Source organism: Lynx canadensis, chromosome E1 (assembly GCF_007474595.2).
Source record: "Lynx canadensis isolate LIC74 chromosome E1, mLynCan4.pri.v2, whole genome shotgun sequence".
NCBI lineage: Eukaryota > Metazoa > Chordata > Mammalia > Carnivora > Felidae > Lynx > Lynx canadensis.
Window position 1 is genome coordinate 10,467,905 of NC_044316.2, and position 16,669 is coordinate 10,484,573.

A 16,669-nucleotide genomic window follows, 5' to 3' on the forward strand; every position below is an offset into this window, starting at 1 on the left:
GTGTTAACAGAAACCATGACCTACGCAGGACGGCCAGGGAGTCACTGTTATTTGAACGGTAACCAGACAGAGCCATGGGTTCTGGCTCAGTCTTCCCCCTACGGCCAGATGACTGGGATGCCAGGTGCTGCCCTTCCGTGGCCCTCAGTTTCCCCCCTTCACATTGAGGAGCCTTGGCTTGGACTAAAGTTTTCTGGAGGCCCCTCCCAAGTTTGTTTACACAACTTCTTGGGGGGCGAGGACCTCAAAAGCCCCAAAGGGGCATCCCCTTGACCTGACGCTGGGCGCTGCTGGGCCCCAGCTGGAGACTCTCCAGAACCCGGGCGGCCCCGAGCCTCGTCTGACTCGCGGCCTTCGAGCGTTGCCAGCGACACGCGACACGCGGTGGTCCCGCATCAGGATCCCTCCTCCGCACGCCCTGGCCGCCATCCTCCAGGTAGCGCCACAGCGACATCTCGTGGCGGAGAGCATCTGCACCACTTGGCTCCTGGCCCGCCTGAGTCAGGGCGGGCCTCTGCGCTTCGGGGCGGGCAGCGCCGAGGCCGAGTGGATACACACTCCCTGCGGGTGTAACCGGATCGGACGGCGGGGCTGAATTCTACACAACGGGCCCACGCTCCCGCCCAGCCTGCGTGGACGGTCCCGGCTCCCCCCGGAGAGGGGTGGGACTGCCGAGCCCCTCCCCCCAAAGCCCCGCCCCTCGCACCAGCAGCCGCTGACTGCGCCTGCGCACTGTCTCACACATGCTCGCCTCCGCGAAGGTGCCGCTCCCAAGAAACGTGTCCCACGCGCCACGCCGTCTGTTTCCAGGGCAACCCGGCGCCTCTTAGCAACCCCGCGCGCAGCCTGGGTCGTTTCCAGGCGCCCCCAGCCTGCCATGGCGGCCGCGGGTCCCAGCGTCTTCCTACTCATGGTCAACGGGCAGGTGGAGAGCGCCCAGGTGAGCGGCCGTGGACCTTGCCCGGCCTTCCCCTTGTCTCCCCCCGGGGCCTATCCCGCGATCTCCCGGGCTGCTGTGTGGCTCCGGAGAGGCGCGTCGTTCCTGTGAGCCTCTCTCTTCCCGGGTTAGACGGGGGAGGGGAGCCAGCCCTTGAGAGGCTTGGCGGAGTCTTCGCGCCCGACGTGCGCGTGTGGAAACAGACCTCGAGAGGTTGAGCTGGTACCGAGGGCACGCTCGGCCGAGCCTGTGACCCCTGGTTCGGATCGTGTCCACTCTGTTGAGTCACGGGCAGGAGCCTAACGCGGGTGTAACGGGACGAGCCGAGACCCGACCGGCACGCTGGGCCTCGGTCCTCAAGTGCTCCGCACTCTGAGCCCTCGAATCCTTAAACTTGGATTAGAATGGAGGTGATTTAGGCGATCCGATACAACGATGGTGATGGTGGAAAGATCCAGGGAGAGTGTCCAGTCTGACAGAAGGAGACGCTACCCTCCATCCCCCTACACTTGAGAAGAACCATTTGTCATATTTATATAAGCACAGAGATATACGCACCATGTATTCCTTATGTGTCAGACTTGGCGCCCAGCACTGCTCATTCAGTCCTCACAACAGTCCTGGGAGGTGGGTATTACTAACACCACCATTTTACAGGTGGGGGAACACTTGCCCAAAGGCAGTGGCAAGGCTGAGATTTGAACCCGGTCTGTCTTGTGCCAGAGCTTTGCTGCATTACCCTTCCAGGCTGTTGGAAGATGGCGTTGATTATATCCTTGTGAGGATTAAGTGAGATGGTCTGGGCAAAGCCCTGCCACGATCTCTTAGTAGTGTCTCTTGCCTTCCTGTTTCATTGGGATTATGCCCCCATGCACCCACCCGGCGGCCTTGGTCCTAGTGCCCAAGACTGTCTGCTCCTCTTCTGTCCCCGTAGGAGCCTTTGGCTGGGCAGCATCACAACTACCTCTACTGTCAGCCCGCTTGCCACCCACACTGTGCCTCCCACTCAGTTGTGGGCCCCTCCCCCTCTTCAGGCCTTGAACTCCACCCCTGTGTTTGCTCTCTGTCCCGCTAGCATCCGGGTTCTTAGACCTTTCACTTCACCATTCCCTTAGACTTCCTCTCTATGCCTACCCTCGTGCCAAGCATCGGGGACACCAAAACGTCATCACTCTTGTTCTCAGCTCGCAGTCAGATGGGGTTGGCAGAAATAAACACGGGCAATCAGAGCTTTGACGGAAGGAAGGACCAGGGGCTGGCAGCGCGAGGCGGTGGCCCTTGAAACAGCCTGGAGGTTAGGGCAGGCTCTCTGGAAGGTAAGTTTTGAAGGACGAACAGGAGTCTGCCAGATGAAGGAATGGGAAGGGCATGTCAGACGGAAGGCAGAGGCTGAGCAAAGGCTCGAGGGCAGTAGCAGCCCGGGACTCTCCCTTGGACTCCCACATCTCGGGCCCCGGCCCCTCTGCCGAACTCCTCGTCCGGCTGTCTCTTAGACGCCACCCCAGGCGCCCCGTGTTCAGAACTCCCGTCAGCTGCCCTTACCTGGCCAACATGGCCTTACCTGCCCTTACCTGGCCAACGTAGCTTCACCACGAGTCCCTGTAAACAGAACCTGTGTGTGTTTGTTTTCACAGTTTCCTGAGTATGATGATCTCTACTGCAAGTACTGCTTTGTGTATGGCCAGGACTGGGCCCCCACGGCGGTAAGCTGGGCTCTTGGGCCTCCCTCACCCACAGCCCCCACGACTGTTGGGGTTTCTCAAGGTGTCCATCGTACATCCCTTCCTCTCCCAGTTCAGAACGCACTGAGAGGTAGACACTGAGTTCAGGGAGTTCTAAAACACGACTTTGTTCCTGGTAAAGCTGGAGTGGAGGACGCAGCCACGGGCGGGCTCCCGGATCCAGGCTGCGCTTGCCTGCGAGCCTCACCCCGGGAACTTGCACACGGCAGTGAGGAGGCATGTATGGGTGGTGCAGGCACGCAGGCCCCAGAGGGCCAGCCTGGAAGTAGCCACCCTGTGGAGCCTCTGGGCAAGTCCCTTCATCACTTGGCCTCTCCTAGCTCATGGGGAGGACTCTGGGGAGTCAGGAGGCAGAACGGAAGCTGTCCTTGCAAGACTTCCCTGGGAACAGTCTGTCTCCACCAGGAGATGGGCTGGGACGACCATGTCGGCTCGCTCCACACTTTACTGTTTGCAGCACTTGTCGAAGCCTCGCTGAGCCTGTCTCCTCCTCTGCACGGCGAGGTGACAATACTTACTTTCTGTTAACCCCCTAACTGAATAACTGTTGGCAGCCTTCTGGGTGACGGGGAGACAGTGGTGAACGAAGCCAGACAAGAGTCCCAGACTTTGTTGAGTGCCCATTCTTGTGGGGCAAGACAGACACTAAGTACTAGTGTTCTAGTATGTTCTAGTGAAAAGTGCCAAGGAGAAAGTAGTCGGGCAGGGAGGTGTGCAGGATAGAGAGAAGCTGGAATCTAGATCAGATGGCCAGGGAAGGCCTCCCTGAGAGGGTGACTTTGGGTAAAGACCGGAAGGAAGTGTGGGAATAAGCCATGCGGAAGTCTGTGGAAAGAACTTTCCAGACCAAAGGAGCAGCGGTGCACGGGCCCTGAGGCAGGGGTGCGCCTGGTGTTCTTGAGGAGCAGGAGGGAGGCCAGTGAGGAGCATGAGCAGGAAGGGGAGTGACTGGGGATGAAGCAGGGGGTGTCGAAGACGGGGCAGGCCTTGGAGGACACGGTAAGTCAGAGTGAGGACCACAGCCTCACTTGGGGTGACCTGGGACCCCCTCAGAGAGTCTAGAACAGAGAGAAAGTGACCCGTCTTGTGTTTTTCAAAGCTCCCCCCAGCTTCTGTGTTCCCAGTAGACAGGGGAGCAAGGGCCAAAGCAGGGATGCCATGGACGGTTACCGGAAACAGAGGAGCAGACACGGCACGTGGACAAGGCGTGGCACGGGGTTGATGACAGGTGGTCAAACAAGACGGGAGACAACGGGGTTTCCTCTCGGACAGATGTGGGGCATGACAGAAAGTAGTTAAAAGTAGCACCAAGCTTTCTAGCCTGGGCACTTAGCACAGCTGCCATTCGATTGAGAAGACTAGAGAGAGCAGATCTGGAAGAACTTTCCAGAACTCGGCCCGGCAAGTGTTGAGGTTCCCACTAGATATCCAGGTGGAGGTGCCGGGTGGGCATTGGGGGTGGGGCCGTGCTGATCTGCAGGTCGGAGGTAAGGACTGGGCTGGAGACACGGGTCTGGGAATCAGCCACACCCAGACCACGTTGGCGGCCCCGAGATGGCTGAGGTCACGAGGGCCGGTTAGAGGAGCGTCCCAACACGGAGCCCCGGGACGCTCCCACACGAAAGGAGCAAGTGCTGAGAGCAACAGTGGGGACCACCCCTCCCATGAGGAGGAAAGACCCAAAGACGTACGTACGTACCGTGTCCCAGAAACCACGCAGGGGGAGTGTGTCAGGAAGCGATCGGCCGGGTCCAGCGCTGCCACTGGGTCGGGTGAACTGAGGACAGAGAAGTGTCCATAGATACAGCGATGCTGGGGTCACTGGTGCTACGCCACAAAAACACGTTGGTAGAGTGGGAGCCTGTAGCCAGATTGAAGTCGGTTCTCAAAAGAAAAGCAGAGAAGGAACTGGAACCAGGGAGTAACGGACAGACCTTTCAAGGAGTTTTGCTTGGCAGGGAGCATCGAACGGGTTGACGGGTGGAGGAAGAAGGAGGGCAGGATTGTCTGGTGATGGGGAAAATCGCACGCACTTGTGCCCCGACAGGAAGTGTCGGGGTGAAATCGGTGACATCCGAGGGGCCGGCCGGCCGGAGCCGGTTCCTCGGGCTGGCGAGGGGAGAACTTGCGCCCAGTTGGCTCCAGGCCGTCAAGCTCGAACGAAATAAAACCCGGAGAGACCTAGGAGCTGCTCCGTGACCTCGCAGACCCTGTTGTTGGGAAGTTAGCATGTGGGCAGAAGGGAAGGACACAGCCCTCCCGCCCACCCGCCCACCCAGGTAGGGGGCGTGCATGGCAGCTGGAGCTCGGGCTGTCACTGTCTCTGTGCTCACAGGGTCTGGAGGAGGGCATCTCACAGATCACATCCAAGAGCCAAGACGTGCGGCAGGCGCTGGTGTGGAACTTCCCCATCGACGTCACCTTTAAAAGCACCAACCCCTACGGCTGTGAGTCCCCGGGGGCCCTGCGGGGACCGGGACGGGGAGGCGCCCCCAGGACAGTCGGGCCTCATCCTGCCACCACTGTCCGCTCTCGGCTCTTCGCTGCCCACCTCCGGGACCCTTATGTCAGCCTTGCCGCGGGCTCTCTTGACACCTGGCCGCTTCCCCCCACTTCCCCACCCCAGTTCGTCTACATGCTGTGCAGCTGACGTTTTGGGAGCTCAGAGCCAATCGGGTGAGGCCCCAGCCTGCGCCTTGGACAGCTCTGGGGCTGGGAAGCAAGGCTCTCAGCTTGCGATCGTGGCTTGTGCTGCTCCTGACCGGAGCCGTCCACACCTCCTGTGCACATCCCTCGAGTCCCCTCTCCGAGGCTTGGTTCGTACTGTCCCCTCTGCCTGGGACACCCCTTCCCGCTGCCATCTCTGGCCTCCTTCCCAGCGCCCTCGTTGCTTGCAGTGTTTACGATCTGCCTTGTCCACTAGTTGGAATTCGCTCTCACTTAATAACCGCCTACTGTGTGCAAAGTCTGGGGTCGCTCCAAAGGGGCTGTGAATACTCCCCCCGTGTGTGCTTTTCCTAGCTTCCTAATCCTATGTGGTGGACAGATTGCATTCCATTTCTTTTCCCACATTAGGAAACTGACACAGAAAGTGATGTCATTTGCCTTCAACTTTATAGCTAGGAGCTGAGTGTGGATTGGCTTTCAGGTCCATCTGATTTCATAGTCTGGGCCTTTCTGCCTCGTGTGGCCTGGGGCCTAGGCTTACTGGGTACAGAGGGTCCGGAGCAGGGCTGCCTGGACTGCATCTTGTCTTTGTCCATGAGTAAGATGCTTCAATAGATGCTTTTTTTTTTTTTTTAATGTTAATTTATTTTTGAGAGAGAGCCCAAGTGGGGGAGGGCCAGAAAGAGGGAGAGACACAGAATTTGAAGCAGCTCCAGGCTCTGAGCCGTCAGCACAGAGCCCGATGTGGGGCTCGAACCCACGAACCATGAGATCACGACCTGAGCCAAAGTTGGACGCTTAACTGATGGAGCCACCCAGGCGCCCCATTCCATAGGCTTCCTGGAATGGGGCTCTGGATTATGGAGCAGTCTCCTGCTGCTGAGGAAAGCTAGGAGAGGTGGATAAACTACTAAGAAGCAAAAACAAACACGACTCTTTGAAGGCCCCAGGGAGCTGGCCAAGTATTGGAGATTTACCAGGCCAAGAGCCGGGAGAAAACAAAATCTAGAGTCATGATCCCACTCACATCACCCCTGCAAGTATTTGCTGACTCCACCAGAGGTGACTGAGAGGCTGACTGAGACTTTTGACAGCTGCACTGGGTTCGGGGCACAAGAATAAAAAAATCCCTACAACTCGGACGGAGACCTCGAGGTGCTGCACCCTGGGAGGAAGGGAGAAGCAGCTCAGCTCCAGATCATTCCAGACCCTGAACATGGTGGCAAAAAGTCCCAAACGAAATATTCGTAAGCCAAATCTAGCAGGATGGAAGGGGGATAATACATCCTGAACGAGTACGGTTTATTCCAGAAATACAAAGCTTGTACGTGGAACATCTGAAATCAACCAGTGTGATTCACTGCTTTAAAAAGAAGGAAAGTCACGATCATCCCTATAAATGAAGAAACCAAGATAAAATTCGACATCCATTCGTGGTAAACACTTAGCAAACTAGGAACAGAAGGAAACTTTCTTAATCTGATGAAGGTTATCTATAAAACACTTAGAGCAAATATCACCTCTCCTAAGTGAAATTTCCTTCCTGCTGGCACCATCACAAACAAAAGGCATGAGAATTAGGGAGAACAAAATTGTTTTTCACAGGTAACCTTGTGTATGTAGAGTGTGCAAAATGGGGGCGCCCGGGTGGCTCAGTCGGTTGAGCATCTGACTCTTGGTTTAGGCTCAGGTCATGATCTCACGGTTCATGAGCTTGAACCCTGCATCAGGGTCTACACTGACAGTGCAGAGCCTGCTTGGGATTCTCAATCTCTCTCTCTCTCTCTCTCTCTCTCTCTCTCTCTCTCTCTCTCTCTGTGTGTGTGTCCATCCCCTGCCCACTCTCTTTCTCTCTCAAATAAATAAACGTAAACAAATTTTTTTTAAAGAATGTGCAAAATGACCTACAGAGAAGTTATCGAATTAATAAGTTTCCATGGATGCTGGATATGAGATGGGCACACAAAAACCAGTGGCTTTCTGTATAAAAATAACTAAAATACGTGCATAAAAAGTGAATCGAAAATGGCATTTTAAAAAGAAATTCCTTACAAGATCAAAATGTAACTTGTTCCACCACACATCAAGCTTCAATTTAATTTTAAAGCAGAATAACTAAGTGTAGTTCTGGCACATGGAGACACAGACAGATCCAAAGAGAGCCCCAAGACAGACCTAAGCCTACGTAGACAGTTGATTTGTGACAAAGGGTACTGTGGAGCAGGAGGGGAAAGCAGGTGTCTTTGATAAAAGGTACCGGGACAGTCAGATACGTGCAGGGAAAGAAACCGGATCCCCGCATCCTACGACACATACACAAAAGTCAGGTCCAGGTGGATATGTGTAAATAGAAATGTGAACACAAAGTAGTAAAGCTTCAGGAAGATAGCCTAGGACGCTAGAGCCATGATATCAGGTAAGGGAAGACTTTTTCAAAGAGAGGGGGAGAGAGAACGAGCAGAGGAGGGGCAGAGAGAGAGGGGGACAGGATCCAAAGTGGGCTCCAAGCTGATAGCAGAGAGCCCCACGCGAGGCTCGAGCTCACGAACTGTGAGATTATGACCTGAGCTGAAGTCAGACGCTTAACTGACTGAACCACCCAGGCGCCCCTTCAAAGGACTTTTTAAAGGAAAGATCCAGGGATTTGGCCATATTCAAATTAAAGGCTTCTATTCATCAGAAGACAGCAATTGGCCCGAAAAGACAGGCCGCAGAATTCACACACATACACATTACACGTCAATGAGAAAAAGATCCATCCGGTAGAAAAACGGGCAAGAGGCTGAGCGGGTACTTCACAAAAGGGGACATCTGAGTGACGAGACACGGAGCAGGGCCTCAGCTTTATTTTAGTAAGAAAGATTACAGTTAAGGAAAATGCAAATGAAAGCCACCGTGAGGGGCGCCTGGGTGGCTCCGTCTCAGCCTTTGACTTGGGCTCAGGTCATGATCTCACAGCTTGTGAGTTCGAGCCCGCGTGGGGCTCTGTGCTGACACCTCGGAGCCTGGAGCCTATTTAGGTTTCTGTGTCTCCCTCTCTCTCTGCCCCTCCCGTGCTTATGTTCTTTCTCTCTAAAAAACATAAATATTAAAAATTAAAAGCCACCGTGAGGTGCCGCAGCCCACGCACCAGAATAGCTCAGGGGAGAATGCTGGAGGAAGGATCCTAAGCTTCGTGAGCATGTGGTGTGAAGGGAACTCCAGTCACGGGCGGGAGTGTGTGGGTGACACGACCCCTTTGGGAGACGGCCCCGCGTTCTCTTTTCGGCCCGAGTGTGTGCGTACCCTGCGGGACGCCCCGGACACGTACCCAGCAGAAACGTGCGTGCACAGGGGGCCGGAGCTTGGACGAGAGTAGCAGAGAGCGCATAGTCTCCCCATCGGGGGGTCCCCCAAGGAGAAACCACCCACGTGTCCATCGGCACTAGAGTGAACCACGTCCTCATTCTCTGTCCGGAGCTAGAATGTTACCCAGCGTTGAAAACGAGCAAAACCCCGTACATGACAGTTTGATAGAATCTCACAAACGTGATGTTGAATTATAAAGAAGCTGGGTCCCGGGGCACCTGGGCGGCTCAGTCAGTTGAGCGTCTGACTTTTGATTTTGGCTCATGTCATGATCCCAGGGTTGTGGGATCGCGTCCCGCATGGGGCTTGGTGCTGAGTGTGGGGCCTGCTTAAGAGTCTCTCTCTCTCCCTCTGGCCCTCTCCCCTGCTCATGCTGTCTCTCTCTAAAATTAAAAAAAAAAGAGGGGTGTCTGGGTGGTTCAGTCGGTTGAGCGTCCGACTTCCACTCAGGTCGTGATCTCATGGTTCATGGGCTCAAACCCCGCATTGGGTTCTGTGCTGACAACTCGGAGCCTGGAGCCTGCTTTGGATTCTATGTCTCCCTCTCTGTCCCTCCCCTGCTCACACTCTATCTGTCTCTCTCTTTCAAAAATAAATAAAACATAAAATAAATAAGTGAATAAATAAAAATAGTTAAAAAAAGGAAAAAGCTAAGTAACAATACACATACTATAGGATTCCGTTTGTATAAAGTTTTTAAAAAATGGGTAAAACCAAAGTACCATGTTCGGCATGCGTTGTTTGGTATGATCCTCTTCCTAACACGGAGCTCTTCTGTGTCAGGCACTACTCTCCTTGTCTTAGGAGGAAACCGAGAGGCCGGGAAGGCAGGTCATTGCCTGGGGGCCGCACCCACTCACCTCACCTGTCACCTGGGGCAGTGATTTCATCCCTACATTCAGAGGATGAATATACGGACCCAGGGGACAGGACCTGTGTCCACTCCTGCCCTCTGCGCAGCCACAGCCCCTAGGGTTCTCTGCCTGGCACCTTCCCCCCCACCCCAGTTTCGCCACCTGCTGACCTTTCGTCTTGTCTTTCCCAAGGGCCACAGATCGTGCTCAGTGTGTATGGACCAGACGTGTTTGGGAACGATGTGGTTCGAGGCTATGGGGCAGTGCACTTGCCTTTCTCGCCCGGCAGGTAGGTCCTGGCTCTGACTGGTCCCTGGGCCGCAGTCCCTCCCTTGCTGGGCCGTGCCGGCTGAGAACCAGGGCACCCCCAGCAGGCCTTTTCCTGGGACGGATGTCACCTCTAGGCTGGGGATGCACTGGGGTCCCCAGGCGCCTGGGCAACTCGGCTTGGGGGCTGTGGGTTAGAGCCCATATCTGGAAGGAGACCCACATGGGTGAAGCTAGGGCTGCCAACCCCCCACCCCCACCCCGAGACAGCGGGTGGGTGGGGGGAGTGTCAGAGGCCCCGGCAGGAAGCACCGGGGGATATCCTGCGAGGGGCTAGGCCCAGCGACAGAGTTTGCAGGCAGTTTGGGGCTGCGGCTCAGACTCCATCCACGCCTCTCTTTCCGCGCCACTCAGCGTCCCGCGAGCTCTCGCTAATCCCCCTTCTGTGCCCGGCCCTGCTGGCGTTAGTGTGACCACCTGGGCCCTTCCTCGGAAGCCCCCAGACTAGTAGACACAGACGGAGAGGAGCGACCGTGTTCTTAAGCACGGTGACAGGGTATGGACACAGCGTGTTCTGGGGCCCAGAGGACGGGAGTTTGTCTGGACATGGTGGAGGAAGATGGAGGGACGGTGGGCACCAAATGCCCTGAGGAGTCTCGTTGCCGAGACAGAAAGTGCAAGACGTGAGGGGAGGTGTGTGGAGAGGAGTGGGGGACGGGGTGTGAGGGGCAGGCCTGGGGCAGGTGGCCATGGCGGGGAAGGTCGGGGGGATTGTCAGGGGCTTCCCGGAGGAAGGGCGTCCAAACTGGGCCGTGGAGGTGGCGGCACCTTTGGACGTGTGGAGGCCGGAGCCTCTGAGGGGCGCGTGAGCCGGGACCCCGGGCCGGACGGCTGTAGCCCTCTGTATCCTCCTGACCCTCTGAAAGAAACAAGACTCGCGGGGCCTCTGGCCTCCGAGAGGCCGGCCCGCTCTCCCGGCCTCAGCCTCCCGGCGCTCAGCACCCAGCCCGGGCCCGGTGGGTGCGGCCCCTGCCAGCCGGACGGGTTGGCCTTGCCGCTGACCTGGCACCGCCCGCCTGACAGCTCCTGCTCGCGGGAGGCTCAGGAAGTTCGTCACTCTTCTGTGACTCGGCACACGTGTCCGTGAAAACATTTGTTTCAGGCACAAAAGGACCATCCCCATGTTTGTCCCAGAATCCACGTCTAAACTGCAAAAGTTTACGAGGTGAGTTTCGTACGCGTCGCCTCCAGCCCCTCCTTCTGACCTAAGCAGGGGGGGCGCAGGGAGGGCTGTCACGGTCCCCCCTCACTTGTGCCGGGCAACCTCGTCGCATCTTCCTGCTGCTCTGTCTTTGGGGATAAATGGAAGCGGGGGCTGTGTGGTTTCCGGGGGTCGCTGGGCTCCCTTCAGCCACCGTTCCAGCCACGTAAGGCCGTGCGCCGTTACCCTGGGCCGCGTTAACAGCCTTTGGTCAGAGCAGAGCAGATGGGGAAATGCTCATGGCATAATATGACGTTAAAAAGATAGGATGCGGGGGGCCCCTGGGTGGCGCAGTCTGTTAGGCGTCCGACTTCAGCCAGGTCACGATCTCGCGGTCCGTGAGTTCGAGCCCAGCGTCGGGCTCTGGGCTGATGGCTCAGAGCCTGGAGCCTGTTTCCGATTCTGTGTCTCCCTCTCTCTCTGCCCCTCCCTCGTTCATGCTCTGTCTCTCTCTGTCCCAAAAAAAATAAACGTTGAAAAAAAAAAATTAAAAAAAAAAAAAAAGATAGGACGCGGGAGGGTACAGCAGTAAGAGCCGAACAGAACGGCACCGATACTCCTGGTGGGCAGTTTCCGTCAGGAAATACCTCACAGCGGGGCCTCTTCAAGGGGGTGACATCTGTGCAGAGACTAGAGCAGAGGTAAGGGCCAGGGTGGGCAATGTGGGGAAGGAATGTTCCAGACATAGGAAAACCGCATGTGCAAGGCCCACGGGCTTCGCGTGTGAGGAGTGGCAAGGACAGGGTGTCGCTGGTAAGTGGTGGTGCGGGGGGGGGGGGGGGGGGGGCAGGGGGAACACCCGGGAGGCAGGGGGGCTGGCGCACGGATGTGGGGGAGACCGGGCCCAGGCCTCTTGCCCCTCACCGCCTCCGCGTCGAAGCTCAGAGGGCCGGCCGACTCGAGGTCGGGGCCAGAAGCTCCTGTCAGCTTAGCGCGGCGGCCGGCCGCCCCTGCTCCCCGCCGGCTCAGCCAGGAGCGGGCCCCGGGCCCTCTGCTCACAGGCAGGACGACGTGCGGGAATGGAGGACCGTCTGGCTCCCCGGGTGGCGGCCGACGAGCAGCCCCCGGCAGGCCTGGCCGGTAACAGGGTGAGCCTTGGCCGGAGCCCTGCTGCGCAGAGGGACGGCGCTGGACCTGAGCCAGGGAGGCCTCCCTGAGTTCTGGGTCCCGGGGGAGGGGCGAACTGGGGTGCCCCCTGCCCTCTGGGAGGCCACCGTGACGGGAAGGGGCTTATTAGCCGGTGCCCTGGGCCAGCGGAAGCTAGAGAGGATGCCACCCGCCCCGTGGGACCGTTGGGAAGGTGGGGGCGGTGCCCATCGGCGGGTCCCGGGAGGTTAAGGGCTTTGAGCCCACACAGCTGCCCGGGGCCGGGGCGTTCATGCCGCGCTGAGGGCAGCCTGGGTCTCAGGGCCAGGGCCCTCTGAGGAAAGGGTTTCGTTGCTGAGGAAGTTAGGCCTTACGGCTCACACGGCAGGCGAAGTTTCTGCCGGTGCCCCAGGGACAGCAGCTCGGGGCAGGGGACCGTCTCCTCTGGGCAAGGCCGCGTGTGCTTGGACTGCAGACACCGGAGGAAGGTCTGGTTAGCGAAGGCAGTTTGATCAAAATCTTCCCAGACGTGGCCCGGCGCCAGTGGAGGCCCGTGTGTAACTGGTTCCCCGTGGCCTTTGCTCCCGCAGGAGACTTCTCGTTCCTGCCCCCCTGGCCCAGCCCACTCAGCACCGTATTAGTTTCCTGGGCTGCTGTAACCAATCACCACCAACTCGAGGCTTAAATGACAGACATTTTTTTCTCATGGTCCAAAGTCAGTATCACTGGGCTGCGATCAAGGTACCCGGCAGGGCGCGCTCCCCCCCCGCCCCCCGCCCCCCTTGCCAAGACTCTAGAGGACAATCTGTTCCCAGCCCCTTCCCACTCCTGGTGGCTGTGGCTGCATCGCTCCAGTGTCCTCTGCAGTCACGTGTATGACCTCACATGTCACCTCCTCCCCTGTGTCACATCTCCCTCCGCCTCTCTTAGGACACTGGTGATGGCATTTAGGGTCCATCCAGATAACCCAGGACAGTCTCCCCACGTTAAAGATCCTCACCTTAATCTCACGTGCAAAGGTCCTTTTCCCAAATAAGGTCACATTTGCAAGTTCCAGGGATTAGGACCTGATATCTTGGGGGCCGTTATCCAGCCTATGACAGCGCCTCCCATCTAGTCTTCACGTAGCGACAAAAATGGTTTTCTAAAACAGCTTTAGAAACCACTCGAGCACATCTCCGCATTTACCGTTAACTTCAGCTAGGATGTTGCGAGGCCCTGTGTTCTCCTGCCCTGCTGCCTTCGGGCCCTCTCCCCTGCCCGCACGTGCCCTCTGACTTGGTTCCTCCAGCCCCCTGCAGCCCTCCCTGCCTCAGGCCCTTGCCTGGACGGACGCTCTACCCTACCCTGAACCGTCTGCCCTCCTGGCCTCAGGAGAGGAAGCAACGCACTGGCTCTGGTAGCTCTGGGTATGGGTGCTCGGGGTGTGCCACGCTCGCGGTGGCTGCTTCCCGTGCCTGCGAGGTGCACAGCCCCACTCCTCAGATGGAGACGCTGAGGCACAGAGAAGTGGCAATACGCCCATCCAGGCCTGACTGGAACCCTGGCTTCCCAGTCCCCCTCCCATCTCTCTCTCTCTCTCTCTTTCAGCTGGGAGCCAGTGAGCGCCTTACTGGGTGTCACTGGAGCTGCAGACAGCAGGGGGCAGGCATTGCTTCCTCCCCTGGGCAGCAGCCGGTGGGCTGGGGGCCAGGGCTGTCTCAGTCGGGGTGGCCTGGGCCAAGGGGTGATTCCAGCTGGAGCTGGAGGGGTGTTGCTCGGGAAGGGTGGCTTCACTGGGGCGGAGTGCAGGCCACTGTAGCGGGAGGCAGGGCAGAGCCTGCTCTGGGAATGCCGGAACCTGGGCCTGGACCGATAGAGGGGCCTCCTTCCCTGTGGGGAGCCCACCGCCCACAGCTACATCACTGGTCCCCCCTGCCACCAGCCGGGCCCCAGAACGCAGGCTGGAGGCGCTCCTGCATGGGACACCTGGCCCACCCGGCCGGGAATGGGCCCCGGAAGGGTTTCCCGGCCTGACTGCATGTGTTGGAGGTGAGGCTCTGGCCGGCTGAACTGGGACGGAGGGGAGGCCCCGCCTCACCTCCCTGCCTGTAGCCTTGGGCATGTCACCACACCGCCCTTAGCCTCTGACAGGCGGGGGTTTACAGACCAGGGCCCCTGTGAGGGGCAGGTGGACAGTGGGCATGGCAGGGTCCCTGGCACTGAGTGTGCATCCCTCACATCAGTGACTGCGGAGTCAGGTGATCGTGTCGGTCACCCCAGAGCAAGCCCACCCTTGGGGCAGGTGCATTTATGCGAGAGGCATAAATAGGAGGGCTAATGTTTCTCATGGTAGTTGACAGAGTGCATTCACCTAGAGCCTGGGGAGCTAGGTACCATTAGGTACAGGTGAGAGGCACCGGGGCTCAAGGGTTCAGACATGGCAAGTGACTTGCGCGGGATCCCGCACCATCGAGAGGAAAGTGGAGATCCCAGGTCTGGCCCCTCTGCCTGCCCCAGGGATGCTGAACTCCCACATGGGGGGGGGGGGGCACCTCATGCTGCCGTCCTCTTTCTGGGATTTCCACTTGGGCTCCCACCATGCCCCCAGCCCCACATGTCCCTCAAAGCCATGGGTGACTTGTGATGGGAAAGCCCGGCATCCAGCTGAGGAGGGGTGGGGCACAGAGCCCCACACGCCTGCTGGAAGCCACACATGGCACCCAGACTCACCTTCCCGGGCAGAGGGAGGTGGCGTGGGAAGGTTGTGCCCAGGGCCCGGCCCTAGGACAGGGCTTGGAGGAGGGCTGCTGGTTTCGGAAGCAGGGGGAGAGCCCGTGTCTCGGGGCTGAGGGACGGCCAGGCGAAGGATCTGCTCACCCAGGGTCTCCTGTCTTCCAGCTGGTTCATGGGACGGCGGCCCGAGTACACAGACCCCAAGGTGGTGGCTCAGGGTGAAGGCCGGGAAGGTAAAGCTTGATCCCCTCAACCCCACCCCCACCCCACAGGCAAGCTGGAGCCCGGGAGAGACTGGGGAGACCCCCACGCAACAGGGTGGAAGCCAGAGACCCGCCAGGCACGCAGAGGGACTGCAGGGGCAGGGCCCAGGCATTTCCCCAGAGCACCTCCCAGGGAGGGGCACGGGCCCGGCAGTCATTCCCATTTTACAGGAGAAAACGCTGAGGCCAAGAGACTCCCAAAGCAGCCCAGCTGATGCCGCCCTTCTCTTCCCAGTGACCCGCGTCCGCTCTCAGGGCTTTGTCACTCTCCTCTTCAACGTGGTGACCAAGGACATGAGGAAGCTGGGCTACGACACTGGGCCTTCTGACACGCAGGGCGTCTCCAGGCCCAGCCCGCCGCCAGGACTCCCCCTGTGAAGGCATCCAGCCCCTACCCCCGCCCACCGGACCGGGCCCCGCCCGCCAGACCGGCGTCCTCAGACAAAGCAGGTTGTCCTTCCAGAGAGTTGGCCTCGGATACATCTGCTTGACGCGTGGCCTCGTGGGACTGGGAAAGGGGGTGGGTGGAGGTTTTTATATAATAAAGCATCACCTTTTCACAGAACCTGGGCCTGGAGCTGCCTCCTCTCCCCTTTGGCCCCTCCCCCGACCCTGTACGGCGAAGGGACTGAAGCTGCCCCGAGAGAGGCACGGCCGGCGGGACAGCCACCTAGGCTGTGAGCCTCGCTCCAAGCCCGGTTCTGCCACTCGTGGCTGTGCGGCCTTTTCTTCGCCTCAACACGCTCATCCCTAACACAGGTGTGTCCCCAAGGCCGAGGGCCTCCTCGGCGTCGAGCAGCGGGCTTGCTGGGTGCCCGGCCGCGGTGCCCGCTGTGGGGCGTGACTGCCTGCTTCCCTTGGCAAGAAGACAGAACCCCGTCGGTAGGAGCTGCAAGGAGGGGCCTCCCGGCCTGCCCTCTGCCGGCCCCCAACCCCGCAGCCCAGACGACGGGGCTGCAGTCCTCCCAGAGGCGGGGAGGCGCCGGAATCCCAGCTTTCTGGTCTCCCACGGGACAGGAGGGTGCGCCGTGCAGCCCAGCAGCCCGGACTTTGGGAGCTGAGCCCTCTCAACGCACAGGTCCCCGTGGCTTGGTGGTCACCCAGCCTGCCCTCGGCCTGGGGACGGGAGCCGGAGCTCGCCCGGGGTTCCTCGCCGCCTGGCGCTGCCCGGGCCTGATTTAAGGGAAGCCGCAAAGTGCCTGCGCCCAGCTCTTGGTAACCCCCTGGCTCCCGGCCTGAAGGCCACCAGCCTCGCCCCTACACACTGCCCTGCAATTGGAACCTGGCCTCCGACACTACTGAGCGGACCCCGTTCTGTCCTTTACCTCACTCAGTTCTCTCTGCACCAGAACTTTGTGCTGCCCGGGCACCCCCGGCCCCAGCCCCCAGCTCCCTGTGTGCTCTGGAACGTGTGGTCTGTCGTCAGCAAAATTCCTAGGATACTGAGCCTCTTCTCTGAATGCAAAGTTCCCTCCACCTCTGTCCTGTGCTGAAACCCGCACTGTCCCTGGCCACACTCTTTCCCCCCG

At 59.0% G+C, this 16,669-nt stretch overlaps 1 protein-coding gene across 2 annotated transcripts; it reads left to right on the forward strand.

The window, feature by feature from the left end:
- Positions 1 to 53: 53 nt before the first annotated feature.
- B9D1 (B9 domain containing 1) lies at positions 54 to 15,705 on the forward strand. 2 transcript variants are annotated; one of them, XM_030294863.1, is made up of 7 exons: positions 54 to 940; positions 2,572 to 2,640; positions 5,015 to 5,126; positions 9,741 to 9,837; positions 10,978 to 11,040; positions 15,043 to 15,110; positions 15,376 to 15,705. In XM_030294863.1, the coding sequence occupies exons 1-7, from the start codon at positions 878 to 880 to the stop codon at positions 15,516 to 15,518; spliced, it is 615 nt and encodes a 204-aa protein (XP_030150723.1). In that variant the 5' UTR covers positions 54 to 877; the 3' UTR covers positions 15,519 to 15,705. The 2 variants fall into 2 exon arrangements, with proteins under 2 accessions (XP_030150723.1, XP_030150722.1); XM_030294862.1 differs by lacking the exons at positions 9,741 to 9,837; positions 10,978 to 11,040; positions 15,043 to 15,110; positions 15,376 to 15,705 and adding an exon at positions 5,306 to 5,957.
- The last annotated feature ends 964 nt before the right edge of the window (positions 15,706 to 16,669 follow it).